Consider the following 16,743-nt stretch of genomic DNA (forward strand, 5'->3'; position numbering starts at 1 on the left):
AATAATAGTACCTGCAGTGCTTATTATTTGGAACACGTTTGCAATCGCCTCCTATCCACTTGTTGCATTGAGTAGGCCTTTGGAACACCTTCTCTATATAATGTTTTTTAGTGTATTTAGCTATATGTTTTAGTAGTTCTCATATAGTGATAGATACAGCAGTTCATCTATAGTTTTAATTATAATTTTTTAAAAAATTAGTAGCGGAGGAGAGGGGTTTATTGGTTTGTGTGTTTTCTTCTGGTTCTTATTATCTATTTTGGGGTTGTTATTCTGCATTTTTATGTCACGAACCGCCCTGAGATCTGCAGATGAAGGGTGGGGCACAAATATTCTCCCTTAAATCTGCTTCTGCCAGCGGCCATTTTTCTGGTGCCACTTTGCCCTTCTATGGGCACCAGAAAATGGCGCCACCGCCGGCGGAAGTCGCTTCTACGCGTTTCCGGTCATGCGTAGAAGCGACTTCTGGCGCTGGCGCCGCCATTTTCTGGTGCCCATAGAAGGGCAAAACGCCACCAGAAGTTGCGTCTACGCAACTTCCGGTGTTGCGGGCTGCCGATCCCGGATCTTTCCGTCCAGGACTTGACAGCTATGCGCGCTACCAATGTCTGGGCACTGGAAATCGGGTGGCGCCAGCACCCAAAATGGACCCTCCTGGCAGGTAGGAAATCCGGGGGATTTCTGGGATTTTTTTTCAATTCGGGAGACCAGCGGGAAACGGATTAAAATCCGGGGGTTTCCCCACAAAAAAACGGGAAACTTGGCAGCTATGGAAGGAGATTCCACCACCATTTGAGGTCATGCATTCCACTGTCGAGTGGCTATTGCCCTCGGAAAAAAGCTCTTCCCAATATTTAACTGGAGTCTCTTTTCCTGTAGCTAAGAGGTCCTGAAAACTTCCTCCCTGCAAGAGGAAACCCTGAACAAGCATCATGGCACCTTCTTTGCAAGGCTTTCCATGAACAGATCTGCATTCCCCCATAGCTTAGGTCAGCATTCTCCAGTGTGGTAATACAACAACAACACTAACAACAACAACAACAACAACAACAACAACAACAACAACAACAACAACAATATAATAATAATACGCTGCCCATCTGGCTGAGTTTCCCCAGCCACTCTGGGTTGCTTCCAACAAAATATTAAATATGCCTTCTCCCCTCTGTAGGTCCTTTGAATATTTTAATCAACTGTATATTGTAGTTCATCCCAATCATAGTCATCCAAAATGTCCAAAGTTATTCAAAGCCTGCCAAAGACTTCAAGTGTTTGCAGTGTTCTGTATTCATCCCATTCTCTACTGAAGTTTTGGTCCTCCTGATTTTCCCAGTCAGTCTAGCCCTCTCTGCAAAGGCTAGTAGTATCACCTGCCAATCTGTTTCCCCAGACACTCTGGGCGGCTCCCAACAGAATAAAACATCAAACATTAAAGACTTCCCTAAACAGCATCTTGTCCTCTTTCCATCACTGGGCGAGCAATATCCTTGCAACTGGTTACGCGTCCAACACCTCCCTCAAGTCTTCTCCCTGTGACCATTCATCGTCATCCTATCCACTAATCCCCTGGCTCTGATTCTGTTAACCTAACTGTGGTTTATGAAGCTGGCTTGTTTCAACAAACCAAAGTTACCATTAGTCGTGGTTTAGGGTTCGGAAATCGCAATCTGAGCTTGGATGCAAAATTTCAAGTTTGTCGTGATGGCTGCCGTTTTAGGCTACCATCCTGAATCCAATTACATGTGAATCAACCTCACTGAACGCAGTGGGCAAATATGTATAGGATTGCACTGCTAGATTTGTGCCTGTATGTGCCTCCTACCACCGTGTCTGAGGTTTTAACTTTTAAATAGCGATTCAATCATTTTTATTTAAAATACTTTACTGATTGCCTTTTCTGTCTCCATCCACTGTGGGGTGGCTAAAATATATATTTCAGAATATATACAAAATATATACTTCAGAGCATGGGAAGTTCCCCAAAGATTTATAATTTGGCATAAAATTTGGTCTTTTAAAAAAAACTGGTCTTTTTGATTGTACAGTGGTACCTCGGTTTACAAACGCAATTGGTTCCGGAGGTTTGTGCTTAACCTGAAGCATACTTAACCTGAAGCGAACTTTCCAATTGAAAGTAATGGAAAGTGGATTAAACCATGCCAGACGGGTCTGCAGAGTACTTAAACTGAAGCATACTTAACCTGAAGCGAACTTTCGCATTGAAAGTAATGGAAAGTGGATTAAACCGTTCCAGACGGGTCCACAGAGTACTTAAACTGAAAATACTCAAACCGAGGCATACTTAAACCGAGGTATGACTGTATTATAATTTGGAATGTATTTAATGTGGTTTTAATTGGATTGTTAAATTGGAAAACTTAATAAATTTTATATATATATATATATATATATATATATATATATATATATATATATACACACACACACACACACACACACACACACACACATATACCCTGTTATGAGACGTAGCTAGAAAATAAATGAAAATAAGCCATACTGTGTTGTTGTTTTTTTTTTTTTGAGGAAAAATAAATATAAGACGGTGTCTTATTTTCGGAGAAACACAATCTCTCTCTCTCTCTCTCTCTCTCTCGATTTCTACCTTTTGTGTAGGTTTGTGGACACCCCAGGCCATTTCTCGTGGATGGAGAGTTACTACCACTCTACCATGCCTCAAGGCTCGCAGGCGAGAGAATATGGCCGTCCGGAAGTTTTCCAGCAAATCTGGGATATCCTCGATCATCAGTGAGTAGCAAGATAGATGAATTGGGCGGGGGATTGTCTGGTGTGGGGGTATGTTATGTTCTACTTGTTGAACTGGAAGGGCCTTGGAGTCCCACCCAACAGTTGCCCAATATGCTAAAGGTCAGGGGCAGCCAGTCTATTTCTCCAATGAGCCTAATAGTGTCTACTCTGACCGGCAGCACCTTAACTGAAGGTGCTCGGGTCGTAACTCAGTGGTGGAGCACACCTGCCTTGCATCTCCAAGCAGCAGACCCTCCATGTGTCCCCATTTTCCAGGGACAGCCCTGGATTTACTGAAGCCGTTTCTGTTTCTGGCTTGAGGACGCTGGGCGAGATGGGCCTTTGGCCTGATCCAGGCAGCAACCAGACTCTCCTTGTGTGCGCTTCTATCTTTGATGTCCAGTGAAACACTTTTCAGACCCCTCTCCTATTCTGCAGGCCGATCTGCTCGGTTCAGCCCATTGACTTGAATTTCTTGGAGGAGCAAACGGAAAATGGCCCCGCAAACAAAATTGAGATCAGCATGGATTGCATTCGGATGCAGGATTCGGAGATCAGAGACCCAATGTGGGTGAGTAGCCAATGTCAGGATGCTGCGGTTAGGATGCTGGGCTAGCACCCGGGACGCTTGGGTCAATCACGGACACTTATCTTAACCCGCCTCGCAGGGTTGTTGTGACAATAAAATGAGTGCCTGTGTGTTGAGGGTGGGGGGAGAACCACACACTCTGCTTTGAACTCCTGGTTCAAAGGTGGGATATAAATAAACAAGTAGCCCAGGGCATATGTGGAAAGAAAGCTTGGGTTTGTTTGTTTTAATTTTTAAGTACCAGTTTATCATAGAAGGTAAACCTGGGTCAAAGTGGTGGTTGCATGAAAAATACTGTATGTGTGGATGTGCAATGCTTGCACCCTGCCCAATGTTTTGGCAAGCTGTACTTGATCATGCATAGTTTTTTGGCTTTTAATTCTCTGCGGCCTCTTTGAATGAGAGGGGTGTTCTTATCCCGCCTCTCAAAAATAGGATTGTGCTTTAGATCTTCCTTCGTTTTCTTTCATGCTGGTTTTAACATATGCGTTTCTTGGTTGTAAGTCACAATGAGCTCCCTTGGTGAAAAAGTGATTCTTAAACTTAATAAAGCGAGAACAACCCCGTGGCGGAGTTCTGTGCATCGCAGAAGCTTGCTCGCGTCCTTTCGAACTCGGGTCCTAATCAAGAGGATTCCACCACTTTTTTTTATTTATTCCCAACCTCAGTTTGTGCGAGTGAATGCCATCGCACTTGGTTTCCCCAAAGGAGAGCTGTCTTGCCCCGAACCCAAAGTCCTGCGCAGGGTTGCAGGAGAGAACGACCTTTCCCCTTTATCCCCCTGCATTGCCGTGGGTTGGACTAGATGACCCTCTGGTCCCCTCCGACTCCTTTCCTCTCCTTTGTGGTGAGCGTTTGCTCAGCTGCTGGGAGACGTGCTCTTCCCCAGCTCTGTGCCCTGGGCGGGCGGGCTGCCTGCTGCCGTCGTCCTCCTGGGAGCGTGGGGCCTGCTCCTTCCAGGCCGCTGCCTCCGAGGCACGCTGCTTTTGCGATTCAGAGCAACTCTGGCGTGTGGCTCTAATCTGCTGTTGACTCAAGGCCCGCCGCTAAGTGCTCTCTGCCCCCGTCTTCCCTGCAGAAATATGCTGCTCTCCCGGCCCGCTGGCTCACGCCCCCTGCACCCATCCATCCATTTCATTCAGTCGCTCATTCATTCACAAAAGGCTTTTGGCGGCCACCACGGTCTTGTTCCTCCTCCCGGGACTCTGTGCAAACAGTTTGTTCTGGAAACAGGGGAAAGTTTGTCTCTCTCTCTCTCTGCCCCCGCTCCCACTCCCCTCTTTTTTATTTATTTAATAAATTGTCAAACATCACTTGACAGGTGGCAGCCCAGCCTGGCGGAGGAGTCTGCTGTTTGCTTTGCAATTCCCCAGGAAGGCAGCGAGAGGAACCTGTCGCCCCAGGCGAGGTGTTTTGCTGTGTTTAATCAGAAATGCAGCCCTCCTCTCGGCCCTTTCTCCCCCCCTCCTGCTTTTCTTCTGCGTCGCCCCAGGCCAGGCGGACGCCCAGCACCTGCCACCGGTCTCACCCTGCGGTGCCACTTCAGAAGAGGCAGCGTTCCCCCCCCTCTTTCTCTGTGTGTATGCATAAAACTCTCTGCCAGGGCAAGGGAGGGTTGGTAAACGGGGGCGGGTAAATATACAAAGGAATGTGGAGGTGCAAAACCTTCAGGGACAGAGCTGGTGGTAAGAAAGCAATGAGATATCTCAGTCGGTAGGAGATTGAGACTCCGGCGTCATGGGTTCGAGCCCCGCATTGGGCAAAATGATTCCTGCATTGCAGAGGGTTGGCCTAGATGACACTCGGGGTCCCTTCCAACTCTACAATTTGATGATGATGATGATTTATTGTTTATACCCCACCCACCTGGCTAGGTTTCCACAGCCAATCTGGGTGGTTCCCAACAGAAATAACAACAACAACAACAACAACAACAACAACAACAACAACAACAACAAAACATCAGACATTAAAAACTTCCTTAAACAGGTCTGCCTTCAGATGTCTTCTAAAAGTCAGATAGTTTTTTTTATCTCCTTGACATAGGGCGGGTGCCAATACCAAGAAGGCCCTCTGCCTGGTTCCCTGCAATTTCACTTCTCGCAGTCAGGGAACCAGCAGAAGACCCTCGGAGGAGGGACCCCAGTGTCCAGGCTGAGCAATGGGGGTGGAGACGCTCCTTCAGGTGTACTATGCTATTCCATGGAAGGAAGGGCTGTCGAAGGCAACCAGCCACGATGGCTTTGCTCCCATGCTGGACAACATAAGGAGAGCCTGCTGGATCAGGCCAATGGCCCATCTAGTCCAGCATCCTGTTCTCACATTGTCCTAACAGTTGCCAGTGGAAAACCTGCAAGCAGGATTCGAACAGAAGAGCAACTCTCCCCTCCTGCGGTTTCCAGCAGCTGGCGTTCAGAAGCATCGCTGCCTCCAGCCATGGAGACAGAGCAGGACCATCATGGCTAGGAGCCGGCCACCACCAGTAGCCCTCTCCTCCAGGAATTTGTCCAATCCTCTTTTCAAAAAAAGCCAATGCAATTCTGGGCTGCACCAATAGGAGTATAGCATCTAGATCAAGGGAAGTAATAGTACCACTGTATTCTGCTCTGGTCAGACCTCACCTGGAGTACTGTGTCCAGTTCTGGGCACCACAGTTCAAGAAGGATACTGACAAGCTGGAACGTGTCCAGAAGAGGGCAACCAAAATGGTCAAAGGCCTGGAAACGATGCCTTATGAGGAACGGCTCAGGAAGCTGGGTATGTTTAGCCTGGAGAAGATAAGGTTACGGGGTGATATGATAGCCATGTTCAAATATATGAAAGGATGTCATAAGGAGGAGGGAGAAAGATTGTTTTCTGCTGCTCCAGAGAAGCGGACACGGAGCAATGGATTCAAACTTCAAGAAAGAAGATTCCAACTAAACATTAGGAAGAACTTCCTGACCGTAAGAGCTGTTCGGCAGTGGAATTTGCTGCCAAGGAGTGTGGTGGAGTCTCCTTCTTTGGAGGTCTTTAAGCAGAGACTTGACAGACATATGTCAGGAATGCTTTGATGGTGTTTCCTGCTTGGCAGGGGGTTGGACTGGATGGCCCTTGTGGTCTCTTCCAACTCTACGATTCTAAGGCACCCAGGCAGCAATGCTTTTGATCGCCAGTTGCTTGCAGGCTTCCCATTGGGGCATCTGGTTGGGCAACTTGGACGTTGGCCGGATCCAGTTGGCTCTTCTGATGTTCTTGGATGTCCCGGGCAGCCCGCCGTGTTGTTGGCGGTGACTGAGACGTCGGAAGCTGCCATCCACTGGCTGAGACCATTGGTTTGCCCAGTTCCGTCTTGCCTGCACTGCTGCCCAGGGTGTTCCTGGTAGGAGAACTTCCCAGCCATACCTGAAGGTGCCAGGAATTGAAGCTGGAGCTCTCTGCATGCAAAGCAGGTGCTTCCCCCTTGCTTCCGTCTTCCCTGCTATTGCCAGGTAGCAGTGGGTGTCTGAAGCCTCTCCCAGTCCTCTGACCTGAGATCATTTACACAGGAAGCTCACATCACCCTGCCCAATGCCAACTTTGCAACAAGGGCTAAGAGCACGTGACTCCTAATCTCAGGGTTGTGGCTTTGAACAGAGCACCTCTGAGCATATGCAGAGTGTTTTTTTTTACCTTCCAGGTAAAAAAAGGAACATTGCCAGATGCTTCATACCAAGTCAGACCAGTTGGTACATCTGCTCCATTGGTGTCTGCACTGACTGGCAGCAGCTCCTCCTCCTCAGTATTTCGGGCAAGGAGTCCTTCCCAGCCCTGCTTGAAGGTGCCAGGGAGTTGAGCCTTCTGAATACCAAGCAGATGCCCTGCTGCCACTGGCTAGTGGCTTTTCCCTTGCCCTCCTCCAGCTATAAACTGGGGAGTTCTGCATTCGAATCTCGCTTCCTCCACAAAGTGGCTTGAGGGGAGCCATGCACACCCAGCCTCCCTCCCCTCTGAAAGGCAAGGATAAAATGCTTTTTTGTTGCTGTTGTTTAATCAAGCGGTATTTAAATATTATGAGACCTAAACAAATATGGATAATACACCCAGAATAATAAAAATAAACACTTTAGTGTGTGGCAGCAGAGGAAGTGTCTTTTGACTTGACAAATTGCGCCCTAAGCTTAAATGTGCACTGCAGCTACAAAGTCTGGCAAAATTCTATTCTATTCTATTCTATTCTATTCTATTCTATTCTATTCTATTCTATTCTGATAGCGGAACGGATCCCCTCAGGAGATGGTGGACTCTCTTCCTTTAGAGGCTCCCAAACAGAGGTTGGATGGCCATCTGTCCTGGATGCTTTTGCTGAGATTCCTGCATTGCAGGGGGTTGGACTGGATTACCCTTGGGGGTCCCTCCAAATTCTATGATTCTGCTTTTTTAGGGAATGGAAGCTCTGCTTTGCCCTTTAACTCTGCAGCATATGAAAAAGCCCTTTTTTTCACCCCCCCCCTGGACCTTCCTACATTCATATTCCCTGGAGTTTTCGCATTAGGAGTGAGGAAGAAAAAAACATCTCCGTGCCCAAAACTGAGGGGTTCGTGGCTGCCTGCCTTTGAGCAGCCCTTGCTAAGCTACCCTTGAACCCTGAGCTCCCAGGAAGCGGTTAGTCAAGCACTTCATTGTGAGGTCTCTGAGTTGGGAGCAAGAGGGAATGAAACTCAATTCTGTCTCTTCTCCCCCAGCCATCCTTTCACTAGGGGTTTTTTGGGGGGTGGGGGAAGGCCTTCTTCTCCCTGCCTGCTCATCTTCCCTGCTGCCCTGGGGCGGTCTAGCCTGGTTGAACCAGTTTGACAAAATGCCTTCTTGTGGAGGAAAAAGAAAGAAAGAAAATCTTGCCTCCTCCTCTTCCAGATCCTTTCTGATGTAGCTTTGCTGTTATAATCAAGTATATGCATTTTGAAAGCTTTTCTCCTTAAAAGGAGATGGGGGGGGGTTTCTTTCCCATCATTTATTAAAGGCTCTTTGTCCTGTCATGGGGAGGAAGGCTGGATACTGAGCGAAGGGGGGGCTTTCTGCCATTTTCACTCTTGCTTATCTCCATTCCCGCCCCCCGCACACCCTCACTCCTTTGCAAAGACTCCTAGGGTGGAATTCATAAGGAGAAAGTGGAGGAGCGATCCATTGAAGTGAATGGATATGGCACCGTTCACTTCAATGGGTCCACCATCCTGAGCAAAACATAGTGTAAAACCACTCAGTAAATTAAGCTCGTTTCCGGGGTCTGTGATAAACAACTTCATTTTCAGAGAGAGTCATGGAATTGAAGAGTTGGAAGGGACCCCAACTGTCATCTAATGCGATTACTCATCATCCGTTGCTTCTTCGCCTCACAATTGCATGCAGCGCAGTGTCCGAAGGACGTCGAGCATGCCACGATTCAGCATCAATGTTCACAACAGAATCCGAGTCCGAGGTGCTGCTATAGTTTCATCTTTGGTACTGAAGTCCTCTGGAGGACTGGGATTCCTCGTGCAATTTTCCACATCTGGGAGTCTGGTGCTTGGTAGTACATTTCTGGGCGCAATTCAAAGTGTTGACCTTGAAAGCCCTAAATGGCCTTGGTCCAGTAAACCTGAATGAGCATCATTCAGCCCAGACACTGAGGTCCTCCTCCGAGGGCCTTCTGGCGGTTCCCTCCCTGCGAGAAGTGAGGTTGCAGGGAACCAGGCAGAGGGCCTTCTCAGTGGTGGCGCCCGCCCTGTGGAATGCCCTCCCATCAGATGTCAAGGCTTTTAGAAGACCCTGGCTTTGAGAAGACATCTGAAGGCAGCCCTGTTTAGGGAAGCTTCTAATATTTGATGAATTATTGTATTTTAATATTTTGCTGGAAGTTGCCCAGAGTGGCTGGGGAAACCCAGCCAGGTGGGCGGGGTATAAATAACAACAACAACAACAACAACAACAATATACTGCTCTTCTTCTTCTTCTTCTTGAAGCGGGGGAAAGACTTGTAACTATGGCACAACCTCCGTGGAGATACATATCTATGCACAAACATATGATTGGGTGGGTGAAACAGGTCCGAAGGAAAGGAAAGGCAGATTCAAATGAGGTTTGAGTTGCATATTTTGTATGCAAGATGTCCTTCTTCAAGCAGCAAACTCTGCTTGATGGCCACCTGCCTGGATGGCTTCTAAAGAGGATTGAACTAATTCATGGAGGAGAGAGAGCCATTGACAGCTACTCTCCAGGGGGCCTCCGCAGCTGAAGGCAGCCATACTTCTGAATCCAAGTTGCTGGAAACTTCCCAAAGGGAGTTGATAATAATAATAATAATAATAATAATAATAATAATAATAATAATAATAACAACAACAACAACAAATTACTTATACCCCTCTCCATCTGGAGGGGAGAGGGTTGCTCTTGGGCTTGGATCCTGCTTCCTGGTTTCCCATTGGGACATCTACAGGAGGGTGGACTAGATGGGCCATTAACAATAATCAATAATATCTTTTGAATTCGTAGCCCACCCATCTGACTGGGTTGCCCGGTACGACAGGCTCTTGGGTTCCGAAACAGAAAAACCCGGGAAATGATTTATGCGCACTGCTGGATCACTATTCCCACGGTAAAAGAGAAAGAAAAAGAAAAAACTCCTTTTTTTCTGATGTCAGGCAGTACAGAGTCCCAACCCTCCCTGGCAGTTAACCATTAAGCTGCAAGTCAGTGGGCATTTTCCCATGACATATGTGGATCAGCCCTCAACAAGAAGCACAGAAGGTGGGGTTACAGCAAGGCTGGAATTTGGTCCACCCAGCTGAGCGTTCTTCAACCTGGGGTCCCCAGATGTCATAGAACCATAGAACCATAGAGTTGGAAGGGACCTTGAGGGTCACATCTGGCCCAGTCCCCTGCAATTCACACCTAAAGCATCCCTGGCAGATGCCTCCCCCAGCCTCTGCTTGAAAACCTCCAAGGAAGAGAGTCCACCACCTTTCAGAAGATGCTTTGTGGAATCTCCTTCCTTGGGTCAGAGGTCGGGTGGCCATCTGTCATGGATGCTTTCAGTTGAGATTCCCACATTGCAAGTCGTTGGACTAGAACTAGATTGTCCCTTCCAACTCTGTTGTTGTTGTTTAGTCGTTTAGTCGTGTCCGACTCTTCGTGACCCCATGGACCATAGCACGCCAGGCACTCCTATCTTCCACTGCCTCCCGCAGTTTGGTCAAACTCATGTTGGTAGCTTCGAGAACACTGTCCAACCATCTCGTCCTCTGTCGTCCCCTTCTCCTAGTGCCTTCAATCTTTCCCAACATCAGGTCTTTTCCAGGGAGTCTTCTCTTCTCATGAGGTGGCCAAAGTCTTGGAGCCTCAGCTTCACGATCTGTCCTTCCAGTGAGCACTCAGGGCTGATTTCCTTCAGAATTGATAGGTTTGATCTTCTTGCAGTCCATGGGACTCTCAAGAGTCTCCTCCAGCACCATAATTCAAAAGCATCAATTCTTCGGCGATCAGCCTTCTTTGTGCTCCAGCTCTCACTTCCATACATCACTACTGGGGAAACCATAGCTTTAACTATACGGACCTTTGTAGGCAAGGTGACAACTAGATTGTCCCTTCCAACTCTACAGTTCTATGATTCTATATGATGTAACCTTTATATAATACAGTATAATCTTTAATTCTATAAAAACCATCTCATCTTTAATTACTTAATTAATTTCTATACTGCCCTTCTGAAGATCAGAAGGCAGTCTGCAAGATAAAATCATAGAATTGTAGATCTGGAAGAGATGCCAAGGGCCATTTAGGTCAACCACCTGCAGTACTGGAATCACAGCAAGGCAACCTTGACAGATAGCCACCCAACCTCTGCTTAATGACCTCCAGTCGAGGAGAGTTGGCCTCTTTGCTCTGATCTTCAAGCCTATGCATTGCAGTTCCACCTCTGGCGCCTTCCATGAAAAGGAACTGCGACCATCGTAGAACATCAGGGGTTTCATGGAGGAGAGGGCATGGGACGGCTCATAGCCACAATGGCTCTACTCTGCATCCACAGTTGAAGGCAGCCATGCTCCTGAATCCCAGTTGCTGGAAACCACAGGAGGGGAGAGGGATCTTGTGCTTGGATCCTGCTTGCGGGTCTCCCATTGGGGCATCTGGTTGGCCACTGTGGGGAACAGGATGCAGGACTAGATGGGTCATTGGCCTGATCCAGCAGATGTTCTTCTGATATTCAGAGGTTAGAAGTTTTTCCCTATTGATGAGGAAGGCCTCCCAAGCCAATAACCACTCCAGCAAACTGGTTCTGAGTTGTAACGGTGATCAGTCCTGTGTTGTCACTCTTGCAAGAGAGCTGCCTTTTGCAGAATTGGGCCGTGTAGCTCAATATTGTCCACACTGACTGACAGAGGCTCTCCAGGGTTTCGAGCAAGCAGTCTCTCCCAGCCCTTCCTGGAGATCGAACATGGGACCTCCTCTAGTACTCTACCACTGAGTCCTTGTCTCTTTCTGACCAGCTTTCCCACAACGCAGAAACCCACCCCCTGCAGAATGAAAAGGGGCCTGTAAATAGAGCTGCCTTCTCCTCGCTCTTTCTCAGTCCGATCCCACAGCTCATGGCTTGGGATGTGAAGCAACCTTCCCCGCGATGCTACTTAGCACTTGGCTCCACATCTTCAAAGTGCTGCATAAACATTTAATTAAAAATGATCTTGATCTTAAAGCAACGTGCTCCGGGCGCTTTTGGCCTCTGGTGGTTGGAAGGAGAGCAAAGTCGGAGGTGTGCAACGGCCGCGCGGGAAGCCTCTGTTGCACCCCCGCAGAGTCCCGAGTGCTCAAAACAGTTTCTCTTCCACCACTTAATTTCCTCTGAGACCTCTCTGAGGCTGAGCCTTGGCGAGGAAACACCTCCAGCTCCGTGTGGCTGCCCCAATGGTTCTGGAGAGCTCCTAGGTGTAGGATCCCAGAAGGAAAGGCTGCCTCTCCAATGCTGCAGTCATGGAACCGTAGCATTGTAGAATTGGATGGGGACCCCCAAGGGCTATCTAGTCCAACCCCCTGCAATGCAATGCAATGGTGAGAGCTGCCAGCACGCCCGATCCATCACATCCTGCTGCATTCAGTGCAATTTGCCATAACTTCTTCTTTGGTGGTCCCTCGTAGCTGAGTAAGATTGTCTTCCATAAACACGGTTTTAAAAGTGAGTCCGCAAGTGACTGTGGAGGCCAATTCTGGACCCACACGTCCTTCCACAGTGGGGACATTGGTTTCTGGGTGGGAGTTGATCCTGGTGAGGGCTTGCCAAGCATGCCTTCCTCTTAGCATGTTTCTCCCTTGCGTCCTGAGTTTGAGCATCTTCAAAGTCCATGGCACCTTTGGTAGTGGCTGTTTTCAAATTGGAGCTCTCGCAGGCCAGGGTTTCTTCATTGTCGGTGTTTATACTAGATTTTTTAAGATTTGCAATGAGAGTCTTTGAACATCTTTTGTTGACCGCCAGCATTACACTTTCCATTTTTAAGTTCGGAATAGAGTAGTTGCTTTGGAAGACGATCATCAGGCATCCGCACAGCATGGCCAGTCCAATTTGCCATATAAGCGAGAGAAGACCACAGCTAGGTTTCCAGGGTGTGGTCTGTAAGGCGCATGGCACCTCCACCTTCCTGGAGCTAAGCGGGTTCGAGTCAGTATCTGGATGAGACACAGTCTGGCAACCACATACGTATCTGTGGTTTTATGCCCTGGGTTTTATGTTGAAAGAAATCATAGAACAAGCAGAGTTGGACGGGACCACGAGAGGATTTGTTATTGTATATAAAATGAATAAAAAAATTAATTTTTTAAAAAAAGAGAGGAATCTTTCGCACAACATGGGACTCGAATCCAGGACCCTGAGATTAAGAGTCTCATGCTCTACCGTCCGAGCTATGGTGGTGTTTAAATGTAAGAAGACAAATACAATGGGAGTGGAAAGCCCATGTGGGTTGAGGCCACACAGGTTATTGTTGGTGCACTTGGCTTGCATCCAGAAGGTCCCAAGTTCAAATCCTGGCACATCCAGCAAAGAGGATTTAGGCTGCACATGTGGGAAAGATATTTGGGGAGCCGCTGGCAACCAGTGGGCGAGATCAGTGGCAGCTAACGTTTTTGGTGAAGGTGTCATAATTTCATCCAAAAGTGTTCAGGAGCCAAAATGTGACTTTGGCATTGCTTCAGCCAGTTTGGGGGTGTTGAGTCCAAACTCAAAAATTACTCTTATCCATTTTAAAAATGACAGTATTTTTTAGTTTCTAGAAATTCTAGGGCAGTGCTGGTCACCTGCCATGAATCTACTGTACAATTTGAAAGGATGTTTTGTTTGATTGCATTTTGACACATCTTAAGAAATCATAAGCAAATTGTAATGTGTTATTGCTTACTATGGAAGAATGGCTATTGAAATTTGGCTGAGACGGCAAAGTTGACGTGCTAAATTAGAGAAAAATCACTGTTGGCATTTGTTAATGATTGGAAACCCCTTTTGGAATTTCTGCTCAATAGGGAAAGTGAACTTGTGTTATAAGGCAGGGGTCTCCAAACTAAGGCCCAGGGGCCGGATGCGGCCCAATCACACTCTAAATCTGGCCTGCGAACAGTCTTGGAATCAGCATTTTTTACATGAGTAGAATGTGTCCTTTTATTTAAAATGCATCTCTGGGTTATTTGTGGGGCATAGGAATTCGTTCATATTTTTCTTCAAAATATAGTCCGGCCCCCGACAAGGTCTGAGGGACAGTGGACCGGCCCCCTGCTGAAAAAGTTTGCTGACCCCTGTTATAAGGCTTTGAAGACTGAAAACAAGTTTGGTTCATAGAAAGTAGAAGAGTTGAATGTTATTATGAAGTAAGAAATTTACACAATTTTTTAAAGTGGATAGATGGAGAATTGGAAGTTTTTATTCTTTTTTATTCTCTTCTTTAATTTGTTATGTTAAAAACATGCTTGATATCTGATGTATATTTCTGTATACCGTACTGCCTTGTCTTTGTTCTTTTAAGCTTTAGTAAAGAAAAAACCGGGTGGCGCTGTGGTCTAAACCACAGAGCCTAGTGCCAATCAGAAGGTCGGCGGTTCGAATCCTCGCAATGGGGCGAGCTCCCGTTGCTCAGTCTCAGCTCCTGCCAACCTAGCAGTTTGAAAGCACGTCAAAGTGCAAGTAGATAAATAGGTACTGCTCTGGCGGGAAGGTAAATGGTGTTTCCGTGCACTGCTTTCAGTGGCGTAGTGTGGGGGGGCTGGGGGGGCCGCTGCCCCGGGTGCAACATCTGGGTGGGCGCGCTCCCACTCGCAGCTCTCTGCCCTGCTTTGGTTCGCCCGAAGCAGCTTAGTCATGCTGGCCAAATGACCCGGAAGCTGTACGCCGGCTCCCTCGGCCAATAAAGCGAGATGAGTGCTGCAACCCCAGAGTCGGACACGACTGGACCTAATGGTCAGGGGTCCCTTTACCTTTACCTAAAAAGAAAAAAGAGGAGGAAAAAAGAAATAACAAAATCATGTATAATGGTTCTTGAGATCAAGCAGCAAGTTGTTTTTGTTTTGGTCTCTGTTTGGACACTATGCTAATTTTCCCACTAATTTCAATGCTACATTGATATGGGGGAAATGGAGTTAGGATTCTCAAGGAAGATATCAGGTTTGAGGCTGCTAGTGTGTTGATGTCTCTCTGTGTTACTTTATAGCCAACAAGTTGCCATCTCTGCTTAATTTATGTTGCAGTTCTCTGCTGTGGAAGGTTGCAGTCCTTTCTTGCAATTTCTCTGTTTCAACCTTGCTTAATTAATGCCCCGCGAGGTCTTGCAGGAATGAGAAATTGCTCACATCTCCATCAGTTGGCTCTTCCATAGCAAACACGGCGATATTATGTGGTGATTCTTGCATGCCATACAGGTGTGGAATTCAAGTATTTCCTGGAAGTGAATGAAATTTTTGACGTGGGTGGTCTTGGGAGTTTGGCAGCAGGGGGAGCAAAAAAGAAAGTGCTGAGGGATTTTGAGAAATGGAAAAAAAAATGCTGACATAAACACCACCAGCAGCCTGGCAATTTGCAGGAAAGCAAGACTTCTAAAAAACAAGCAACCAAGAGCTGTTGGGAAAAGGAAGGGCAAAATTTAATATCTCCCCAAATTATTTGAGGGGCAGGTGTTTGAATGCTGAGCTGCCTCAGGGGTCACTTTGCAGCAGCTCCACAATCTCAGGTGTTGCTCTAGTCCAATCCCTTGCCAACCTGGTGTCACCCTAGGCCAGTCACAGTCTCTTGGGACATTCTGCATGCCAAGCAGATGCCCTACCCCTGAGCAGCGGCCTGTCTTGTTTGCGGTTGGCATGCACTGGGGGCCTGTTATTTCCAGGGTCTGGTTTAGTGACGCATCAAGCTGTGTTTTCGTTTTGGCACCTACAAAATCTGCTAGCAGGAGTGCCCCATGCTTAACGGTGCCAGGGAAAGGCCATAGACTCGAGGAAGCTCCTGTTAATTGCTTCTCCAGGGTACAAATTTGCCTTCTATTGACACCCAGGGATGTCTCATTGCACTTTAGAGCATTGCTCAACACTTATTCTAGCATAGCTGTGGCCTGGGATGAAATCCACCTCTTGCAGGACAAGGCATCGGACTTCCCATACCCCAACCCATACAGTGGCATCTTGGTTCTCAAACTTAATCCATTCCGGAAGTCCATTCCAAAATCAAAGCGTTCCAAAACCAAGGCATGCTTTCCCACAGAAAGTAATGCAAAATGGATTAATCCATTCCAGACTTTTGAAAACAACCTCTAAAACAGCAATTTAACATGAATTTTACTATCTAATGAGACCATTGATCCATAAAATGAAAGCAATTTTATACTACAGTAACACAATCAATCAATCAATAGCTGAACTGGGTTCCACACAGTCACAAAAAAGCTGAAAAAACAAAAATGCAAAATAAATAACTAAAACAGACAGACCTCAGTGTAACACTCAAAATGGAGCATGTTCAACTTCCAAAAAAAGTTCGCAAACTGGAACACTTACTTCCAGGGTTGCAGGGTTTGGGTTCCAAGTTGTTTGAGTTCCAAGGCATTTGAGAACCAAGGTTGTTGTTGTTGTTGTTTAGTCGTTTAGTCGTGTCCGACTCTTCGTGACCCCATGGACCATAGCACGCCAGGCACTCCTGTCTTCCACTGCCTCCCGCAGTTTGGTCAAACTCATGTTCGTGAGAACCAAGGTATCACTGTATAAATAAGAGTCCAATAAGACTGGGTTTGGGGGTAAAAACAGGCCACAACTTTATTGAATACAGATGAAAGAGGTTTGGCTTGGGCATGGGGCAATCTAAATACTTTGGTCTGCCTAACGGAAGTGACGTGTGGTCCATCCAGGAAGGGGGTTCCTCAGACTTACAT

The 16,743-nt window shown here is 47.1% G+C and overlaps 1 protein-coding gene across 1 annotated transcript in view; it reads left to right on the top strand.

Moving 5' to 3' along the window:
* Positions 1–16,743, top strand: part of LOC118093974 (tumor protein 63-like) — a 42,299-nt gene that overhangs the window by 15,622 nt on the left and 9,934 nt on the right. Inside the window, exons 2-3 of the mRNA XM_035133854.2 lie at positions 2,638–2,769; positions 3,208–3,367. Of these exons, the coding sequence (XP_034989745.2) occupies positions 2,638–2,769; positions 3,208–3,367 (292 nt within the window). The remainder of the gene's footprint in view (positions 1–2,637; positions 2,770–3,207; positions 3,368–16,743) is intronic.

Source organism: Zootoca vivipara, chromosome 5 (genome assembly GCF_963506605.1).
Source record: "Zootoca vivipara chromosome 5, rZooViv1.1, whole genome shotgun sequence".
NCBI classification, from domain to species: domain Eukaryota; kingdom Metazoa; phylum Chordata; class Lepidosauria; order Squamata; family Lacertidae; genus Zootoca; species Zootoca vivipara.